Raw genomic sequence first — 22399 nt, 5'->3', positions numbered from 1 at the left:
CTGATGCCTATAGCTAATTCGTCGACATGAAACAGCCACTACAACAAAACTGACATAACATTAACATGTTTTGTTTCGAAAATAATGTTCACCCCTGAATCAATATAATGTGCGACCTGATTGCTCTCGAGTACATGGAACTGCGTAGGCTAGAAACATAATCTTTCTTTATTTCATCATCGATGCGGCAAAACAAAAATGAACTACATGTTCTAGCTCACATTTCAATGCGCACAAACTTGTAACAGTCCTTCCAGTGGAGATTATCCACGTCCAATAATGGCTTAAAGGGGCATGTCTATAGTCGTACAATATTGTGGGTGTCTCTGATCAGCTGAGTGTGGGTTCGAGTCCCAGTTTTGACACTTGTGTGTTTGAGCAAGATACTTTAAAACAATGGCTTTTCCTTCAGATTGGGCTTTGTAATTTTGTTTCGATTTCTCTTTAACATTAGACGAAGTATTGATATATTTTTTTCAATGGTCCCCCCGTGGGATTGCGGATCTGAGGTCTCGAAATCATACATCTTAACGCACACAACTTCGTGTGACAAGGGTGTTTTTTCTTTCATTAGTACTCGCAAGTTCGATGACCGATTGAGGTAAAAGTTTCACATGTTTGTTATTTTATGCATCTGTTTAGATACACCAACTAGGAAAGCTAGTCTTTGACAATTACCAATATTGTCCAGTGCCTTTAAGTTTCCTAATGAGGCATACATGGTTTCATCCTGCGAAGTGAATGATCACGGGACTATATCAAGTCTAACCCCTTGACAGTTGAAACGTCAAAGGTGCACTTTTTTATTCTGCATTGTAATGTGTGCGGGAAAATTATTGACGCGCATTCGGTGTGCTCGTACCAGTCGGTGTAGCAAATGAATGCGGAACTGTTAACAAAAGCAATTGTTACATATCCAGCCTTGGTAAGCCCCAGAGACGATCTCTGACTATAAAAGTGTGAAGTTTCATAATAGATTCAGCAAGCAACAGGAATAGACCACGGGAACTTCTCGTGCCCACCGATCGTCGTCACAACACTCTCCCCGTCAACTAAGCGAATTCCACGGCAGCCTGTGTACTGATTAACCCGCTGCTGTGTCGTACTAGACAGTGTTGTTGTTTTTAATACCCCGCCGTAAACCAGTGCAGAACTGAAGAAACAACCATGGTTAAACCAACCATTAATCCCGATGGAGGAATGAAAAAGGAGAATCAGAAAGGGAAGGAAAGTGGCCTTGCTGCTTTCGCTGTCATACCGGTAAGTCGAGGGACGAGTATTGGACATTTATTTCCTTTTCAGACAGAGCCAAATGGGCCGTGGATTTATTCCACTCGATCGCATATAAATGGCGATGGGTTGTATTTTTTTAGTTCGACTGCCTTGTGCGTATTTTTGACCAGGCAGTATTTTAAAAGCACTCAATATATTTATGTATCATTGTTATACCATCTGTACGATTTTCTCATGTAATTGGGTCGGTAATTGTTTATTATTTTAATGGAAGAAAGAAGAACCTAAAACATGTAAAAGAAAATATTTAAAGGGGCTATGTACTTTTTCTTAACAAAAAACACAATGTCCACAGATTTAAATTAAACTTACACAGTTTGAAGATTATGATAGTAGAAAGCTTCCCTTGAAGTTTTACTCACTGAGGTGCTGTAGTCTTTGAGAAATGAGTAAAACAAAAATTTGTTTGATGTTTTTTGTTCACGAGTTACAAAAATAGGTATTTTGCTTGTCGTCTCCCTACACACTACAGTCATGTGACAGTGTTTATTGTATGTTAGCCAGAAAAGTGTTTGGGTGTTGACACCCTGTTTTACATTTTGAAAACCTGTTTTAAACTGTCATTTACCATGTTTGCATTGTAAAAAGTGAGCAATTTTGACAATCTCTTTAAAAAACTGCAGCTTGTTTACTTGTAGTTGCGATAACGTAACTCTCCTACGCCGTCGGCAGGAGGGTTACGTTATCGCAACTAGTTTACTTGTTATTGTTATCAGAAAGTTTGTTTTGTAATTTTCAAGTCAGTTTCCTGCCACAAATTTCTTGCACTTGTTTTAACCAAAAGGACTCTTTGTCATTCAAATAAATATACCAAATTACATAAATGAAAAAGTGGTGGCAAGATACAGACACTTTTTCAAGGAAAAATCTCTGTATCTTTCAACTACTTTTTCACTAATTTTACCCCACACATTCGAGTAAATCAGATACTTATTTAATTCCTAAGGAATGAAAAAGTGGTGACAGGACATCAACTTGAAATCTGTATTGATTATTCATGGGGGAGTAAGCTGGGAGGATAGACTTTCCAGAGCTATAGATCAAAAGACAGATCCATACTCACCCCTCCGGTCGTTTTCTCAGTGCTCCTTTGAACAAGGTTCCGGTACAAGTTGTATTTGCAAGTTGTACTCATGAAAGAGTCGTCCTTGCTGATCCAAAGAAAAAGTGCTTTGCCCTCTCATTCCAGTTCATGTATCGACAAGAAAGCCCGGGTCATACTTCCTGCAACTCTCCTGTTAATATCGCAGCGAAAACAGAGTTGTGACGCCAAATTCATGTCAAATTCGCAGATCGCATTCGCATTCGCTGGAAGTTTGAACGGGGCTTTAGCTGTTAAAATCTGTTCTATCTAGGCCTATTATTTTATAACTTTTTTGAAAGTGGGCCCTCAGTGAAACATTTCCTACCCAGCAGCCATTTTCTGAGAGATTTATTTGATTTTTTTAACGGATTTTTGGCTTTATCTCCCTTTTAAAATATTCCTCTTTTTAAGAGGAATCGTAGCAATGTAGCAGGCTGAAATTTGAGCTTTCAAAGAGAATTTTTGGCTAAGAACTTTTACCTTTAAAAAATCAAACTTTTGCATAATTATTTTCCAACATACAGTACTCCTATAGTTTTCAAAAAACATGTTAAAGGGATTGTAGACAGTACAGTGTACATCATTTGTTTTACATTCATTTCAACCTCTATTTTTCAAGAAACATATGATCAAGGAAAGATGTTTTTAAAGTAGGCCTACATTATGAAAATCTATTTTATTTTTTTTTTCAATTTAAAATTATATCAGTTATTGTCGAATACACTTTGCAAAAAACAACTTGTCATGGTGTTTACAACAAAAATTATTCAGGCATTGCAATTTCTTTTTTTACAACACAATGAATAATTCTACTACGCCACACCGCTTTATTAATAGACTATGATGTAATTGCTACCAGGCTCTCCACCTCTTGATGGATTGTATATCCGGCCCTTGACGTTTGTCTGTTGTTGTTTTTTTTCAACGAATGCATTTTGTAAGGGTCAGTAGACTATTACATGTACATGTACATGACAAGTTAGGCCTTTACTATACAAAAGAGCCACAGAGCCTGGACTTCCCGCAGGCATACATTATGTAGCCTGATGGGTTTTTTTAAATAAGGATTTAAAGCTGGTGGGTTTTTAACAACTTTTGACAGTGATTTTGGGGGTTGAACAAAGAATTGACTAGAGTGAGATTCGACCCAACGACCTTCAGATTATTCGTGCAGGCGCTCTACCAACTGAGCTATCTAGCCCTATATTCAAACCATTCTTGGTGACGAGTAATGGGAAGAAGTTGATATAAAACATTGTGAGAAACGGGCTCCCTCTGAAGTGCCATAGTATTCGAGAAAGAAGTAATTTTCCACGAATTTGATTTCGAGACCTCATATTAATAGAACTTGAGGTCTCGAAATCAACCATCTAAACACACACAACTTCGTGTGACAAGGGTGTTTTCTTCTTTCATTATTATCTCGCAAGTTTGATGACCGATCTCGCAAGTTTGATGAGCTCAAATTTTCACAGGTTTGTTATTTTATGCATACTTTTGAGATACACAAACTGTCAAGGCTTAGAGTCTTTGACAATTACCAATAGTGTCCACGGTCTTACTCTTTAAGAGTTATAAAAACAGCTGAAAACTTATTCAGCTGTTTTTTACAACTCTTAAAATTTATATAGAAGTTACAGTAGTATCTTGCCTATCAGAAAGGCCCTGGAAGGTGCAAACAAAGCGCTACTTAAATATTTTTATTTTTTTTTTAAATAAGAAAGCAATCTTAATTCAAGAAAAACAATCTTGTGTCATCCCCTAGAAACTTCTTCTTTTAAGGTTTTTGGGAAGTGAGACTTTGAATTTAAAAAAGAAAATCTTGTATAAAAGAAAATATTTTTAGCAACGTACAAAAGAATAAGCAATTACAATGATTCGGTTATATATGCAGCATCATTGTTTATTTTATGACACATGATTTCCCCATCCATGATAATTAGTAATGGAACTAGTTTGTCAAACAAGGAAAACAGAAACCTCGTGATCATTGTACAACAAGGAAGTACTTTGTGCAGTGCATCAAAAGATCATCAAACAAAAGTTGTTTTGTCATATAACTTTTGTTTTGATTTTTTTTTTAAAGGCAGTGGACACTATTGGTAATTACTCAAAATAATTATTGGCATATAAACCTTACTTGGTGATGAGTAATGGGGAGAGGTTGATGGTATAAAACATTGTGAGAAACGGCTCCCTCTGAAGTGCCATAGTTTTAGAGAAAGACGTAATTTTCCACGAATTTGATTTCGAGACCTCAGATTTAGAACTTTCTAAACGCACACAACTTCGTGTGACAAGGGTGTTTTTTCTTTCATTATTATCTCGCAAGTTCGATGACCGATTGAGCTCAAATTTTCACAGATTTGTTATTTTATGCTTATGTTGAGATACACCAACTGTGAAGGCTAGTCTTTGGCAATTACCAATAGTGTCCACTGCCTTTAACATTATTGCAAATTTAGTTCCATCCCCAAAAATAGAAAGTCACCTGATCAGTGATCAGTGACATGTTGAAACTAAGTTTGCAGAGATTAAAAAACAAAACTATGAAATAACCTTTTGTTTCAATATAAAACTAATATTTCACAGTTGCAATTTATTTATTTATTTATTTATTATTAACCCTTGGGAAACCTCTCAGTGAAACACTGTGTTTCAGAGGTGCCCAGCAACTACAAACACATTAAATTTTAAAATTGTATATTATACATTAAAGCCATTGGACCCTTTCGGTAAACAGTGTTGTCCAAGGCCCACACTTTGTGTACCACAACTTCTATATCAAATAACAAACCTGTGAAAATTTAGGCTCAATCGGTCATCAGAGTCGGGAGAAAACAACGGAAAAACCCACCCTCGTTTCCGCGCGTTTCGCCGTGTCATGACATGTGTTTAAAATAAATCCGTAATTCTCGTTAACGAGAATTTATACTGTTTTGCTGTTTTCTCAAAAAGTAAAGCATTTCATGGAATAATATTTCAAGAGAAGTCTTTCACCATTGCCTTCTGTAAACCCTGTAAGTTATTTGTAAATCTGTGAACTTTTTTTTTTTTTTCTGAACCGAAAGGGTCCAATGGCTTTAAAAAAGGCCCTGATCTTCCCTTTTTTTTTTTACTTGGACGATCAAATTTGTTTTACTTGGCCTAACACCTAAGATCTGGATACCAGTTTCAGACTTGTTTGTGAGCAGCGACTCCACCCACCCCTGGTGTATCCTGGTTTTCTTATATTCAATGTTTATGTCTTTTTGTTCAATGAGAATTCCATCCTTTGTAATAGTATGTAAGTTGTATACATCCGGGTTCATGCTATGTGGTTACTAAAAATCAAAAGTTTATAAAAATCACACGTGATTGCAATCTCCAGATAATATCAGATTTCATGTGTTTTTTTTTCATTGAGCTGTGTATTGTTACAATGCACCTGCAGGAAGTCTCAGTCTCTGTGGCTCTTTTGACAACATGATGTCAAAGGTCACATCGTCTAAAGGCACACACCTATTGAAACCTTCGCTGGAAACTAAAATAACATTTTATGATGGTGTTCAATACAATTTATTTGTTTGGTTTTGTACAAGCATTGTGTAAAACCAGACAACTGTTGAGTCGGTTTTGTATCGTGAATTTTAGACTGTGCATATAACACATTACAGTAGTTGATTCGCCTGGTACCCATTATGTCATGTTTTCAACTGTTCAATGTATTGTACAACTTGGACCACACCCAAAATTGGACTCAATGGATCTTAAAATGCATTGACGTCATCAACCCGCCATTTTGAGATTACATGTGAAAATTATTGACAATATACATGTATACTTTTGGTTAAAAGCTTTCAATTAAAGCATTTGTAGGCATTTCATCTCAAAGTAGTGTGGTTTTAGCATGTTTAAAGACTGTGGACACTATTGGTAATTGTCAAAGACCAACCTTCTCACTTGGTGTATCTTAACATGTGCATAAAATAACAAACCTGTGAAAATTTGAGCTCAATCGGTCATCGAACTTGCGAGATAATAATGAAAGAAAAAACACCCCTGCCACACGAAGTTGTGTGCGTTTAGACGGTTGATTTCGAGACCTCAGTTCTAAATCTGAGGTCTCAAAATCAAATTCATGGAAAATTATCTATTTCTCCAAAACTATGGCACTTCAGAGGGAGCCGGTTCTCACAATGTTTTATACCATCAACCTCTCCTCATTACTCATCACCAAGAAAGGTTTTATGCTAATAAATATTTTGAGTAATTACCAATAGTGTCCACTGCCTTTAAGCATTTGTAGGCATGTCATCTCAAAGTAGTGTGGTGTTAGCATGTTTAATGTAGACAGACAATAAGTTTTTTGCCCCGAAAAATTTGAATCTTAGATCATATTAAGGATTATTCTTCCTGTGTAAACTGAGCTTGTGCAGTACATTGAAGTCCCTTTATTTGTTACATTTTGGTGGTTTGTTGTGTTTTTTGTCGATCATGTTTTCTGTTATGTAGTTTTATTGGCTCTTCCCTTTTCTCTAATGCTTGCCTCAATTTAGGTTTTAGTAATGTTTTTATAATAGAATGCATTCCTGTAAATGTAAGCGCCTACATGTAGATAGTTTTTAGAATGGTGTATTTTAATCAAACCATACTTTGTATTTTCATGTGGATGCAAATAAATAAATAAAATAATAAATCTTAAAAAATTTGCTCCGGATTTTTCGGTGATACATGTTTCTATATAAAAAAACGCGGCCAGCTTTTTGAAGTCAAATTTTCACAGCATGATGATTAAAACAATTGAACGTTTCCTAAAACCTTAGGTATTTTTTAATGTGCCTTTAGAAAAATAATCATATTCAGCAGTTCAGAACAAATCAGCCTAAAATCCAACCAAGCATCTTTAATTTTGTCCATGCAGTATTATGTATGTGAAGTGCTAAAATACACAATGACGAAAAGACAACATTCATTTTTGATGAATCTGCCAATGTTCATTTAGTGTATTTGCTCTTCCTGCAAACCAGGTGTACAAACAGAAACAATATTTATCTACGGTACAGAGTGCCCAGAAAGAATTCAGCGTTATGCGCTAACGGAGAAATCACTGGACACCTTTGGTAATTGTCAAAGACCAGTATTCTCACTTGGGGTATTCCCAACATAATGCATAAAATAACAAGCCTGTGAACATTTTGACTCAATTGGGATATCCAAGTTGAGGCCCGATACTTTGCCTGTGTTTCCCCCTGGTCATTGCCTTGGTGCCCTTGAAATGCTCCAGTATAAATTTGCAATTTCATCATAGGGTGCCCTTTACCAAGATGAAAATGCCTTGGTGCCCTTGCCCTTTTCAAAAAGGAAGCATACAGCCCTGCAAGAGAATAATTGAAGAAAGTACACCCTTGTTAGACTTATACATGTATTATTTCAGATGCCTAATAAAAGGCTTTAGGCCTTAAAAGTATTTAAATATTTGAGTGCGAAATCATCTCATTCTTTAAAACTATGTTACTTCAGAGGGAGCTGTTTATCACAATGTTTTATACTAACAACAGCTCTCCATTGCTCGTAACCAAAACGTATGCAAAACAATTATTTTGAGTAATACAAATGTTACAGTGTTCAACACCTTTAAACACCATCGCTATAGCCAGCTCGCATTAACATTTTTTGTTTTGATGTTCGTTCATGTGATTAGATCGTACCGATCAAATGTGGCATGATTGTGCGGAGGGGGGAGTATTAAATAGGAGCAATGGAGAGCTGCTGAAAGTAATAAAAAAAACATTGTGAGAAACTGTTCCCTCTGAAATACTGTAAATTTTGAGAAAAAGGTAATTTCTCACTGAAATACTCGAATCTGGAATGGATTTAAAGACACTGGACACTATTGGAATTTGTCAAAGGCCAGTCTTCTCACTTGGTGTATCTCAACATATTCATAAAATAACAAACCTGTGAAAATTTGAGCTTGATTGGTTGTCGGGAGTTGCGAGATAATAATGAAAGAAAAATCACCCTTGTCACACGAAGTTGTGTGCTTTCAGATGCTTGATTTCGAGACCTCAAATTCTAAATCCGAGGTCTCAAAATCAAATTTGTGTAAAATTACTTCTTCTTTTTTTCTCGAAATTACGTTACTTCAGAGGGAGCCGTTTCTCACAATGTTTTATACTATCAACCTCTCCCCATTACTCGTTTCCAAGTAAGGTTTTATGCTAATAATTATTTTGAGTAATTATCAATAGTGTCCACTTCCTTTTAATAAGTGTGTTTTGAGAGCGGTTTTAAATGAGTCCAGTATAGTGAAGGGTAGAGAGCGGCAGTAAATTTTATCCGTCAGAAAACACGCTATATTGCGTATGAGATTTCCAAGAACCCGGAGGTGTCCTAGCGTCACTTGCATCCTGCTGACCCATAAACGTTAAAACATACAAAAAAGGTCTCACCCGTTGAACGACTGACTTAATTTCAAAATCCACGAGATCGGACGGTAATACCGCAATTTTCTTTCTATGGATGTGGAGGGGGAAGGAGGCGTTCTCTGATTTATTCTCGTTGAGAATCCATCCTCGCTGAAGAGGGGGTCAGGGACAGACTCCCAATGGTATTGTTATTTTTTTGTTACCTAGCAACAGGAGTCGGCTCTCAAACCCAGTTCATAAGTGCCATGACTAGATATTTTCATTTGAGAAGGGAGAGGGGATGAGGTGGTGAAGGGTGGGGTTGAGAAAAAAATAGCATTACTGCAGGGGGTCTTTTTGTTTTAGGGATCGGGGTTGGGGGGGGGTTAGGGTCCTGAGCACCGGGTGTGGGGCCTACCTGCATGGTTGTGCAACTGCGCTTTAGTTCTGCACCTGGTTTTGTCAAATTCTATTGTAACATTTATGTAAAATTTGTTTTTGATTGGAACAACACATTTCTTGTGGTAAATCTTTCCCCCCCCCCACCCCATATTGCCTCCTCCTCTTCAGACGAAACATAAACCTCTATTTGTCTCGAAGGACCACCTAATCTGATTTTCAGCGGTTGCTGAATGAAAAAAGGAGGATGGGGAATATTTGCTCTTTTTAAATTAAGGATTGGCTTTCAATTTAAAGCAAAATGTCGGCATAAAAAAACCCAATGTGGTGTACATGTACCATCCCTCTGTGATGATATGTTTCTCGAAAACTAGATAATTTGAATGAATGCTTAAAAAAAATACCATCCCTTTATGATGTTTCTTGAAAACTAGAGGATTGGAATGAATGTACTCTTCCAATAACCAATGATGTACCATCCCTTTATGATGTTTCTTGAAAACTAGAGGATTGGAATGAATGTACTCTTCCAAACACCAATGATGTACCATCCCTTTATGATGTGTTTCTTGAAAACTAGAGGATTGGAATTAATGTATTCTTTCAAAAACAATGATGTACCATCCTTTTATGATATGTTTTTTGAAAACTAGAGGATTGGAATGAATGTACTCTTCCAAAAACCAATGATGTACCATCCCTTCATGATATGTCTCTTGAAAACTAGGGGATTGGAATGAATGTACTCTTCCAAAAACCAATGATGTACCATCCCTTTATGATGTGTTTCTTGAAAACTAGAGGATTGGAATGAATGTACTCTTCCAAAAACCAATGATGTACCATCCCTTTATGATATGTTACTTGTAAACTAGAGGCTTGGAATGAATGTACTCTTCCAAAAACCAATGAAGTACCATCCCTTTATGATGTGTTTTTTGAAAACTAGAGGATTGGAATGAATGTACTCTTCCAATAACCAATGATGTACCATCCCTTTATGATGTGTTTTTTGAAAACTAGAGGATTGGAATGAATGTACTCTTCCAATAACCAATGATGTACCATCCCTTTATGATATGTTTCTTGTAAACTAGAGGATTGGAATGAATGCACTCTTTAAAAACCAATGATGCACAAATGTACAATCCCTTTATGATGTTTCTCTAAAACTAAAGGGTTGGAATGAATATGCTCACAAATAACCAATGATGTAATGATACATTTCTGTAAACTAGAGGATTTGAATGAATAATCGGTTCCAAAAGTCCAATGATGCAGGCCTATCATCTCTTCATATTATGTCTATTCACAACTTGAGAATTTGAATTAAATCAGATTACCTCACCATCCTACCTATAAGATGTTTATTCCAGTCACGCGTGCTCATTTAATTGCGAATATGTTGGGAGAGGGGGGGGTGCTTGGTTTTGTAAGGTATGATAATTACACTCTGGTGAGGCCTGGCTTTTAACCTTGAGGTTTTTTTCTTATTATGCGAGGTTGATTTTCATAAGGGATACGGAGGTAATTTCAGTGGATCTGTTTGGTCAATACACAATTTACTCACATTTACAGGGACTGGGCGTAGGAAATATCTGTGAATGATTTTACATGAGTTGCCGAAATACATGTAAATGGTTTTGGGAGAGAATTATTTGAGACCCCCTTATTATAGGGCTTAGTGCAGTTAGTTTTGGTTGATCTGTTTGGGCAAATCCATAGTCTTCTCACATTTACAATGACTGGCTTTGACATATCTGTGAATGATTTTACATGAGTCATTGGCGAAAATAAATGCTTGAAAATAAACTAGTTGGGAAAAATGATTTGAAGATTGAGCTCACTTATTTTGTAGCATATCATTTGATGTTGATTTCTATATGAGGTTTGGTGTATTTGTTTGGGCAAATCCCCAATTTACTGACATAATCGCCTTCGCTGCCTCCGTGAAGTGTCAGGCCTGCTATTCGTTCTAGGGATTAGACTTTCATATATCAACCTTTAATCCAGCTATTTTTGCTCATTTGCGACGAGGCTCTAAATTGAATCGAGATAAAACATGCACAGTCACGTCCACTCCTCGATCATGCCGATTGGTTTAGACTAGCTATACCAGTCCTTTGCAAGGTGCATGATACCTTTAAAATCAATAGGCCCTTTCAATCTATGCTAATAAAAATGGTCCAATGATCTACTGCATCAAACTGCATAACAATATCCACGCAGTTTGGTATACGCCATCACTGCTGCGGTGTACTTGTGCCTAATTTTGTGCACAAAGACACAAGAAAATCGTTTTCCTTTTCACTTGCTATGAAATTTACCTGCATGATGTTACAATTCTTGCTAAATATTTCAAAATTAAGCAGAAAGCGAAATACTGAAAATCTAACAAACAACCTTGCCAATGTATCGCAAAATTTTCACAGTTTGTTAGTTTATGCATACAAAGGCCTTTACACCAAGTGAGAATACTGGTCTTTGACAATTACCAAAGGTGTCCAGCTGGGGCCAATTTCTTAAAGGCAGTGGACACTATTGGTAATTACTCAAAATAATTATTGGCATAAAACCTTACTTGGTGACAAGTAATGGGGAGAGGTTGATAGTATAAAACATTTTGAGAAACCGCTCCCTCTGAAGTGACATAGTTTTTGAGAAAGAAATAATTTTCCACGAATTTGATTTCAAGACCTCAGATTTAGAATTTGAGGTCTCGAAATCAACCATCTAAACGCACACAACTTCATGTGACAAGTGTGTTTTTTCGTTCATTATTATCTCCCAACTTCGACGACCAATTGAGCTCAAATGTTCACAGGTTCGTTATTTTATGCATGAGTTGAGATACACCAAGTGAAAAGACTGGTCTTTGACAATAACCAATAGTGTCCAGTGTCTTTAAAGAGCTAAGATTGATCGAAACTGCAAATCAATCGTAGTTGCTTAGTAAAGTGTGATTTCACAATAGAAATCACTATGGTGATACTGACGGTTTGTTTTACGATGGTTTTTATTGCTTTGCAAAAGCGACCCCAGTGGCTCGCAATGGTTGGCAAACGTTAGTGTCAATTGGAAGATCATTCAGCATGAGCATTTGGAATTAGTATTTTTTTCAGCGTCTCGCTAATGGACCCTTCCCATGAAATATGCTAATTTCATTCACGCATACGTACAGACCCTGTTGGTTGGCAAACGCCATAGAGTTGTGCACTAAGCAGACGCGCATTCGCGTGTGCGTCACGCACCCATTAGCCGTGTACAAAACAGCGTGATGTTCCCTCATTTTGCCAACCAAAACGTTAGTGCGCACGCGCAATGTGTAATTTACATATTACATGGGAAGGGTCTATTTCACAAAGAGCTAAGATTGATCTTAACTGCAAATCAATCGTAGTTGCTTAGTAAAGTGTGATGTCACAATACAAATCACTATGGTGATACTGACAATTTGTCTTACGATGGAGTTTATTGCTTTGTTGAATCGACCTCAGTGCCTTTAAACTCGTAATAGTTTGCAACTGTTAATGTCATTAGGAAGATCATTCCGCAAGAGCGTTTGGAATTTGTATTTTTGTCAGCGTCTCACTAATTGCTTTTTGTTTAGGCCATGGGGCCTCACTGCCTGACAAAGAAAACGGCATGATGAAACTGCATTATTCATGGATCCCGGTTACTACAGTGTGACCTGTGACAACACAGATTTACAAACGAAACACAGTCTAGTCTCTCTGCGGGTATGTTTGTCAAATTTTATTTTGGAACATCTCAAAAATGTTTCAGCTGTCATTCCTATCCATCCTGTAACTTATGTGGAAATTACGACACAAAAAGTACAATGCCCAGGTTACACATACATGACTACATGTACACACAATGTATTTTATTTTTATGCCCATTTTTTTCCACAGTTCAGCCATTTCATTCCAAAGCCCATTCTTGTTCTGCAGCCCACTTGGTTGGGCAGCTCATTTTTGTTCTGCAGCCCATTTCATTCAGTTGTTCAGAAGCTCATTTTGTTGATTACTGCTCATTTTGTTAGAAGTCAGCCCATTTTGTTCTTCATACAGCCCCTAGTGTTCGGCAACGTATTTGGTTGATGGCCCCTTTTTTATTTGACAGCCCCTTATGTTCTCAGCAGCCCATTTTTTTTTTTACAGCCCATGGTAGCTCATTGTGATTGATGCCCCATTTAGTTCGGCAGTCCTTTTGGCCAAAATGAGAACATTGTGTAATAACCCATAGGTCTAATGGATTATCCAACCAGCAGACCGCCAGTATTACATAATATGGCATTCAGATATAAGACCATAGGACTAACGAACCTAATTAAGGAAAACAAAAAAAAATGCTGTCCATCTAATGAGCAGTCAGACTTAAAGCCATTGGACCCTTTTGGTAAACAGTGTTGTCCAAGGCCCACACTTTGTGTACCAAAACTTCTATATCAAATAACAAACCTGTGAAAATTTAGGCTCAATCGTTCATCGGAGTCGGGAGAAAACAACGGAAAAACCCACCCTTACCGCGCGCGTTTCGCCGTGTCATGACACGTGTTTCAAATAAATCTGTAATTCTCGATAACGAGAATTTATATTGTTTTGCTGTTTTCTCAAAAAGTAAAGCATTTCATGGAATTTCAAGAGAAGTCTTTCACCGTTGCCTTCTGTAAACCCTGTAAGTTATTTGTAAATCTGTGAATTTTTTTTTTTTTTTTCTGAACCGAAAGGGTCCAATGGCTTTATAAGGTCTCCAAAATACAAATACAATTTTTTTTTTTTTTTTAATAATCTGAACAGGTCTGGAATTACAGCACGCCTCGGTTGCCATTGCCTCCGTTGCCCCTGGTCTTGGCCTTGGTGCCCATCAAAAGTTTCCCATTGACTTTAAGGACGGACTGATACATAGTACTTCACAGAGGCAACGATGGCGATTGCCTCCGTGCCCTCTTGGTGCCCTTGAAATGCTCTACGCTCTACAGTAGCACTTTGCAATTTCCTCATAGGATGCGCTTTACCAAGGAGAAAATGCCTTGGTGCCCTTGCACTTTCAAAATAAAGCATACAGTAGCAGATTTCACAAAACGTTACTGCGTAAGTCCACTTGCGCAACGTTTATGGTGTAAGTTGGGCCATAAATGTTGCGCAAGTGGACTTATGCAGTTGCGTAAAGTTTTGTGAAATCAACTGCAGGCCTGTAAAGATTTTTTATGTAAGTGCCCTTTGTAAAATGGCCTTGCCTTTTCAACATGTTCAAAGATAAAAAGCCAGACCTGTCTGAATGGATGAAATTAATCATACCTCGCACGACTGATATAGCTAAATTAGGAAATAAAGCTCCAGAGTGTGCACAACAAATTACCTGTAGAATGTATGTAATTGCCTGAGATGATGTTGTTTTCTTCAACTTGTTGCATCTGTGTCCCAATTTTTATGTTTTTTTCTTTCATTTTTTTTTGTATCAGCAATTTTTTTTCCTTCTTTTTCTGTCAAACATGATAGATTTTAATGATGTTGATTTGATTACTGTGGACAATAATGTCGTTACATCACCATGGCGATTGTTACGTAGGTCGTTAGGAAGGCCTTTGGGGCTGTACACAAACAGTCCGCGAGGGAATTCTCTGACAACAAACTGAAGCAGATATTAAGTGCCTTTACTGTCGTACTAAAGTATCTGACGGTGATAAAAACAGAGATACACTTTTTATTGCAACGTCACAGCCCAAGTTTTTACAAAGGTCTTATAAGCCCGGTTCATACTTCCTGCGAAACGAATTGACATGAATTTGTCTTCACAACTCTGTTTTCGCTGCAAATATTCGCAAGAGTTAAGCACAGCTCAATTGCTGCTGCTATTTGGTGTGAATTTGTGACATCAACATTTGTAACGCATTCACTTTCGCAGGAAGTATGAACCTGGCTTTATGGTATTATGATAGACCTTTCTATTGCAACGTCACAGTCCGAGTTTTTGCCAGTTGAGGTTGGAAAACTATTGGTAGCCAAAAATGCAAAGCAAAAACAGAAAGCTACTGTCTGTTTCAATGTTACACAAACATTCAACAAAAGTGTCGAATTTATTGGAAACCAATAGACCGTATTGAATATGACGTCACTGTTCAAATATATGCCCCACAAGGTGGCGTCTGTGCGCGTGTGCATGGGTGTGTGCGTGCATGTGCCGTAGAAATCAAACTGGGAATGCTGTGTGATGCGTGCTTCATTGATGTACGCGTTTGGACATGCATGTATACGGTTTGACCTACAGAAAAAAAAGTGGTTATTCAATATGGTCTATAAACCAATAGACGTTTATCATGGTGCGTCCATGCGGTGTGGCAGGATACTCTATCCCCTACATGTATATGGTGAACTGTGTTAAAACTACTTCTGCTAGTGCCCTCTGTTGAATATCCTCCTCCAGCCCATGTTAAATTTCTACATGGGGAATGAATCTCCGGCTGACAGAATTCCCTGGCACAACGGCACTAAAGCCTCATTACTCTTATTATAAATACGTACAGCCCTGATACTTCACAGCCTTCATGCCCCCTAGTCATTGCCTTGGTGCCCTTGAAATGCTTCAGAAGAAATTTACACTTTTCCTCTAGGGTACCTTAAACCAAGCAGTGAATAATAATAATCATAATATAATATCAAAGTCTTATATAGCGTATGTATCTACCAAACAAGGTACTCAAGGCGCTGAGTATATACAAACTTTCAGAAAGATGGGTAATAGCAGTGATTAATTTTGAGACCCATCTATTTAGCACCGTATAAGGTTTTACAAGGTGCTACGGCGCATACAGCAGCCACAGCCAGGAGCACCGGGGCGAACCCCTTCTCTTTTCGAAAAGTGCACTGGGTTCTTTTACATGCATTACACAACACATGGGACCAACGGCTTTACGTCCCATCCGAAGGACGAAGCAATGGTTAAGTGTCTTGCTTAAGGACACAAGTGTCACGGCTGGGGATTCAAACCCACACGCTGCTGATCAGAAACACCAGAGTTTGAATTCGGTGCTTTTAACCGCTCGGGCCACGACACTTCCATATCTCGGTGCCCTTGCTCTTTCAAAAACAAAGCATACAGGCCAGTAATGTATATTTGCGTAAATTTTTCTTCTTTTCTTTACAATCTTACTGCAGTTGACATATGAGGAGCCTTTCCAGAAACAGGACCCGGCTGATGTGGTTGCCGTCCCCATCCGGAGGAAGGCCAACATGAGCCTGTGTCTCTGCGTCTCGACAGTCGTAGTCATTGTGCTGATCCTTGGTGTCGGAATGGCGCTATTCATGGGACATCACGGAGACAGGGTATGTAGACTTTGTAATAATGTCGGTTTTAAAGGATTTGGGTAGTTTTTGTAACACAAAACATAATGCCCACAGATTAACATGAGACTTACACCGTTTGAAGATAATGAGAGTAGAAAGCTTCCCTTAAAATAATACTAGCTGAGGTGCTGTAGTTTTTGAGTAACGAGTAAACAATGTCACAAAAATACGCTTTACATGTATACGCCAAATTATTTTCGTGACTTGTTTTACTCATTTCTCAAAAACTACAGCGCCTCGGCAAGTCATATTTATTTTAAATAAAGCTTTCGACCATCCCTTCTTTAAACTGTGTGAGTTTAATGTAAATCTGTTAACATTGTGTTTTGTGTCCTACAAAAAGGGGGGTGGATTTCACAAAGAGTTAGGACTAGTCTTATCTCGAGTTAGGACCAGTTACTCGTTCTAACTTAGGACTATCCATGCAATTTGTATATCTCCCAGGACTAGTCCTAACTCTTTGTGAAATCGACCCCAGACCCTTTGAGGCCGTTGTCCAGTCTGTTTTGGTATCATGGCCGAGTGGTTTTTAGAATCAAATTCAAGCTCTGGTGGTTACATGTAAGTCATCGGAGTGTGGGTTCGAATCCTGGTCATGACAGTGTCCACATTAATGTGCTCGTCCTCGGGGTCAGAATGGCGCTGTTCACGGGACAACACTGAAATAGGGTATAGTACTTTGTAATATCTGGCCATGTGGCGTGTCTGTGGGTTTCATGGCGCTCCAAAGGCTTTTTCATACACAATATCAACCTCTAATGATAATAATAATATAAGTTATCACACAAGCGAGAGTGGAATACGGAAAAATATAGCGCTTCTGCGTCCCATATCCAACGAGGCCGAAGGCCGAGTTAGATTTGGGACGCAGACGCGCTATATTTTCCGTATTTCCACGAGCGCGCATGTGATAACGTATTTATCTTGACATAGAACACACAAGACGCATGGTAGTGATATTAGTCGTGCAATATAGGTTTTTATCACCACTCCATTCTGCCAATCTGATTGGAGGATTAGCGCGTACTTGAAGATAATAATAATAATAATGGTTTCTTATATAGCGCTCCGGTCCGTCACGCAGTGACGCTCATGGCGCTCCAACATTATTACCCCTGGTCAATGGGCCTTAATTCATTCCTTAAACCATCTCAGCTCCCTGGGATAAGTGCCGCTCGGCTAAATCAATCACAAGAACCATCTCTGCCCCTGCAGGTACCCATTTATACCCCTGGGTGGAGAGAAGCAATTATAGTGAAGGTACTTTCTCAAGGACACAAGTGTCACGACCGGGATTCGAACCCACACTCTGATGACTTTAACCAGGAGAACTTGAATTTGATGCCCTTAAAGGCAGTGGACACTATTTGTAATTACTCAAAATAATTATCACCATAAAACCTTACTTGGTGACGAGTAATGGGGAGAGGTTGATGGTATAAAACATTGTGAGAAACGGCTCCCTCTGAAGTGATGTAGTTTTCAAGAAAGTAGGCCTAATTTCCACAAATTTGATTTTGAGACCTCAAGTTTAGAATTTAAGGTCTCAAAATCAAGCATCAGAAAGCACACAACTTCGTGTGACAAGGGTGTTTTTTCTTTCATTATTATCTCGCAAATTCGTCGACCGATGGAGCTCAAATTTTCACAGGTTTGTTATTTTATGCATATGTTGAGATACACCAAGTGAGAAGACTGGTCTTTGACAATTACCAATAGTGTCCACTGTCCTTAACCACTCGGCCATCCCTATGATGTATAATATAGTAATACATGTACATGTACACATGTATACCCAGCTGTGCGACGTGTAATGGGGGTGTGGCTGGGTGGTTTAGAGAAGCGAATTCAAGCTCATGGTGGTTAAGTCATCGGAGTGTGTGGGTTCGAATCCTGGTCATGACAGTGACACTTGTGTCCACATTGTTGTGCTGATCCTCGGGGTCTAGATGGCGCTACTTATCGGGCAACACAGAAACAGGGCACATGTATGAGTTTGTAATAATAATAATTTTAAAAAACTACATGTAGTTCGTATAGCGCATTTTTTTTGTGGCGATCAGTCGTGGCCGAGCGGTTAGGAGCACCGGATTCAAACTCTGGTGTTTGATCAGCAGAGTTTGGGTTCGAGTCCCAGTCGTGACACATGTGTCCTTATCCCTTTGGTGACGCAGATTAGTTAAAAACTTTAACAAAGAAAAAAAAAATTAAACTGTTTTTCTCAAAACTTTTCAATAGCGCCCGAACATCAAATCCAACGAACGCTCAACATTTGCTCTAAACGGCCGAGAGAGGGTAGTGTATATATATATAGGTGTTGTAGTTATTAAGTTATGACCTGTTATCAAAGTTCAATTTGGTGTGTTTTTGGTGGTCACTAGAGGGACCGCCTTTTGCACCAAAGAGTTAGCAAGACACTTCACCATAATTGCTTTGTAAAGTTTGGGGGAGGTAGTGCTTTCATTGCTCTACCAGCCAGGCTTCTGATGGATGATACCCAAGCCTACATCCGTATGGACTGTGAAGGGGGTAACCCTGTTTCAGCCCCAGGGGCGGATTGCACCAAGCGGTCTTAAGCCAATCTATGCGCTATAGCCGGCTAACTTGAAACATGCTTAGACAGTCTTTAATTATAGACCGATTGCAATAGCGCGGTCTATAATTATAGCCAGTCTTAAATCTTAAGCCTGCTCTGAGCTGGCTATAATCGGTCTTTGTTTTGGTTTTAAAGACGGTGCTGCATTTGTTAGTTGTAGATGATTTGATACAAAGAGCTCTACGATGAGATTGTGTTTTAGAAATAGATTACACCCATTAGAGGCATTATGATGATGATACTTTGCATCGTAAGTGTCATATGTTCCCAACAGTAAAAATTATACAACTCAGAGATTGGATATCCGATGGTTCAAACCAAAGCAATAAGAACAATGCCATACCGCCAGTGCCTGCAGAAGTGCTTATGGGACGATGGTTCGTATTGCATTACTTTTCGCCGACTTATCTAAGACCGTCTTATTGCAACAGGCTTTATGACTGACTAAGCTAAGGCAGATCGCCTGCTATAACTGACTGGTCTTAGACCGCTGACTAAGACCGTTTTATTGCAATCCGCCCCAGGAGTAGGTGGCAACGGACCCTGGTAAAAAGTTGATTGTAGCCCACACCTTGAAGTGGCCTACAGGCCTTGTGTGTTAGGCGACTTGCATAAAAAAAAAATAATCATATTTGTACTCACTTCCATTTCATGAATATTCAAATAATGAAAATGGAAATGTACATAAATTGTCATTGTATTCACTCCTATGTCATGAATATGCAAACAATATGCAAATAATAAAAGATCTAATGTACTCGAATGTACCTTGTGTTTACTTCCATGCATGAATATGTAAATATGTAAATAATAAGAATTCAAATGTGTACCTTGTAGTCACTTCCATTTCATGGGTATTCAATATTCAAATATTGAAAATGCTAATGTATACATTTGTAAACGTACCTTAGAGATGCTATGTCAGATTTTTGGCCGATTTGACCCAAAAATTTTGATTTAAAATTCAACAGGTATTTTGATGGGGGTCGAGAAAGTCACAAGCTTTCATTTGAGCCATTGCTCGAGAAAGTCCGCCAATTATTAGTAGCAGTGAAATAAAGTGCTCAAAATTAGTTTTTGTCGGGATCCCGAAAATATATCACGTGACAAATTCTTATGTGTTTTATAAGAAACATTTTGAATTTTTATCATGGTTCCTGACCATTAAAAGTAAAAGTTAAACCTTTTTTTCATTAGAGCGGGTGATACTCAAACCATTCACTAAAAAAACCCTATTTTTTAAGGTTTGGGTAAAAAAATATGACTCGGCATCTTTAAGTATCTTGTACTCATACATGTGTATAATGCAAATAATGAAAGTGCTTATGTAGATGTACCTTGTTTTCACCTCCATACATGATGCAAATAATGCAAATGCAAATTTACCTCATTGTACCTTTATTCACTGCCATTTCATGAATATGCAAATAATGAATATGCAAATGTACCTAGATCTACCTTGTATTCACCTCCATACATGAATATGCAGATATTGAAAATGCTAATGATTTGTATTCACTTCAATCTATTGCAGTACTCTTTCAGATGTGGTGTAACATATGAAGACTACCCGGACTATGACATGAGTGATGCTAATATGGTGAGCATGCCCAGTTCCATCATTATTTTCTCTAATAGTTGATGTTTAGTGCTTACAAATTGTTTGGGGAAAATATAAGGCATGTTCTGTGTGGAGTTTCTGACAGCCATTATTTTGTTAGGCTGCAGTGCGCACAACAGTTTGCAAAGAACTCGCACTTAGAATACAGATTACGCTTTGTTACTATTAGCTATGAATTGCGTTCCGCCTAATAAAATTGGCGTACATTAGCTTGCTCGCCCGACACCAGGAAGCTGGCTGGTTAGAAACAGCTCCAGCTGGTCATTATCAACCATTTAAACACCCTCACATGCCACGCTCTCCACCAATAGGAGTAGCAAAACTGTCTGGTGTATTCATGAATGACGGATAAAAAAGGGTGTGCAAGTTTAAAACATGGTGTCCAAAAGACTCCTGACACTCCTTTGCTTTGGCTGTAACCACAAAACTTACTAGTCTAAAAACTTACTAGACTCAAAACTTACTAGACTAAATATAAATTTGTCTCAATATAATTGTTCTTGTCAGGGTCAACAGATAGGCCAGGATTCTTTGAATGAGGACATTGAGGTCGACACAGCCAAGCACTATGAGAGAATCGAGATCCCTGAACAAGACGAAGTAGAAAGACTGACTATCCTACATGACTTCACTGTGGTAAGAACCCATACAGGGTGGAGTAATAATAATAATAAAAATGGGTGCGTTCGATTAGCTTCCCTGGGTCGACCCTGGTCTGCCCCGGGTACGTTCGAATAGCTTTGACGTCATTCCAGGGGCTTACGCGGGTCAGCCCCAAGTGCCATGCTTGTGGAGTGGGTCACTTTGGGGCTGGCCTGGTCAGGGGCTCACCCGCGGTGGTAATGTTCTAGTCTATTAATTGTTTCGGTATGAATGAATATACCCCCCCCCCCCCCCCCCCCCGCGTAAGTGATACAAATATGTTTGAGAGCGCCCTCACGTGGAATGGATCCAGGGGTCAAGTTCAGGCCTGGAATTTCACGGAGGCCATGGGTTCTGTTGCCCTGGTCTTGGCTTTGGTGCCCCTTCAAAAAACTCTCAGGTTTTCCGATGGAAATGCCCTTTACAAATTGAAAACAGCCTTGCCCTCTCATTGATGAAATTCCAGGCCTGAAAACATAGGGTGGATCCAGTCCAGGGCCTGATTTTATAGAGCCGCTTAACGGCTGATTTTGTGCTTACCGTCATGAGTTTCTATTTCATAGGTCTGCTAACCATAAGCACACAAAAAGATATTGTAGCATCGACCGAGGGTTGCGATGCACGCAGCTTCAATAGATGGGTTGCAAAACACTTGAATTATTTTGGGGAAAATCCACACGATTGAAAGGCTTGTGTAGCTCAAAATATTTACTGAACCAGAAATTTTCTTTTTTAAAGGATTTTGGTACTTTCTGTTACAATGTCCACAGATTTACATTAAACTTACACCCTTTGAAGATGATGATAGTTGAAAGACTCCCTTAAAATATTACTCACTGTCTGAGGTGCTGCAGGTTTTGAAAGTAAAACAAAAATTGAGTTAAACAATGTCACGAAAATAGGTTTTATGTACATGGTAAAATAATTTTCTTCCCCCGAGATGAAAATTATTTTTGTGAAATTGTTTGACTCATTTTCAAAAACTACAGCACCTCGGCAAATAATATTTTAGGGAAGCCTTCCGCA

At 38.4% G+C, this 22399-nt stretch overlaps 1 protein-coding gene across 1 annotated transcript in view; it reads left to right on the top strand.

The window, feature by feature from the left end:
- The first annotated feature begins 816 nt into the window (after nt 1-816).
- LOC139942574 (uncharacterized) overlaps nt 817-22399 on the top strand; it is a 29157-nt gene continuing 7574 nt past the window's right edge. Inside the window, exons 1-4 of the mRNA XM_071939426.1 lie at nt 817-1260; nt 16326-16493; nt 20645-20710; nt 21239-21367. Coding sequence (XP_071795527.1) covers nt 1168-1260; nt 16326-16493; nt 20645-20710; nt 21239-21367 — 456 coding nt within the window. The 5' untranslated portion in view covers nt 817-1167. The remainder of the gene's footprint in view (nt 1261-16325; nt 16494-20644; nt 20711-21238; nt 21368-22399) is intronic.

The sequence above is a fragment of the Asterias amurensis genome, chromosome 10 (assembly GCF_032118995.1).
Source record: "Asterias amurensis chromosome 10, ASM3211899v1".
Lineage (NCBI taxonomy): Eukaryota > Metazoa > Echinodermata > Asteroidea > Forcipulatida > Asteriidae > Asterias > Asterias amurensis.
The sequence above is the reverse complement of the archived record's forward strand: the minus strand, read 5'-3'. Positions and strand labels throughout refer to the sequence as shown.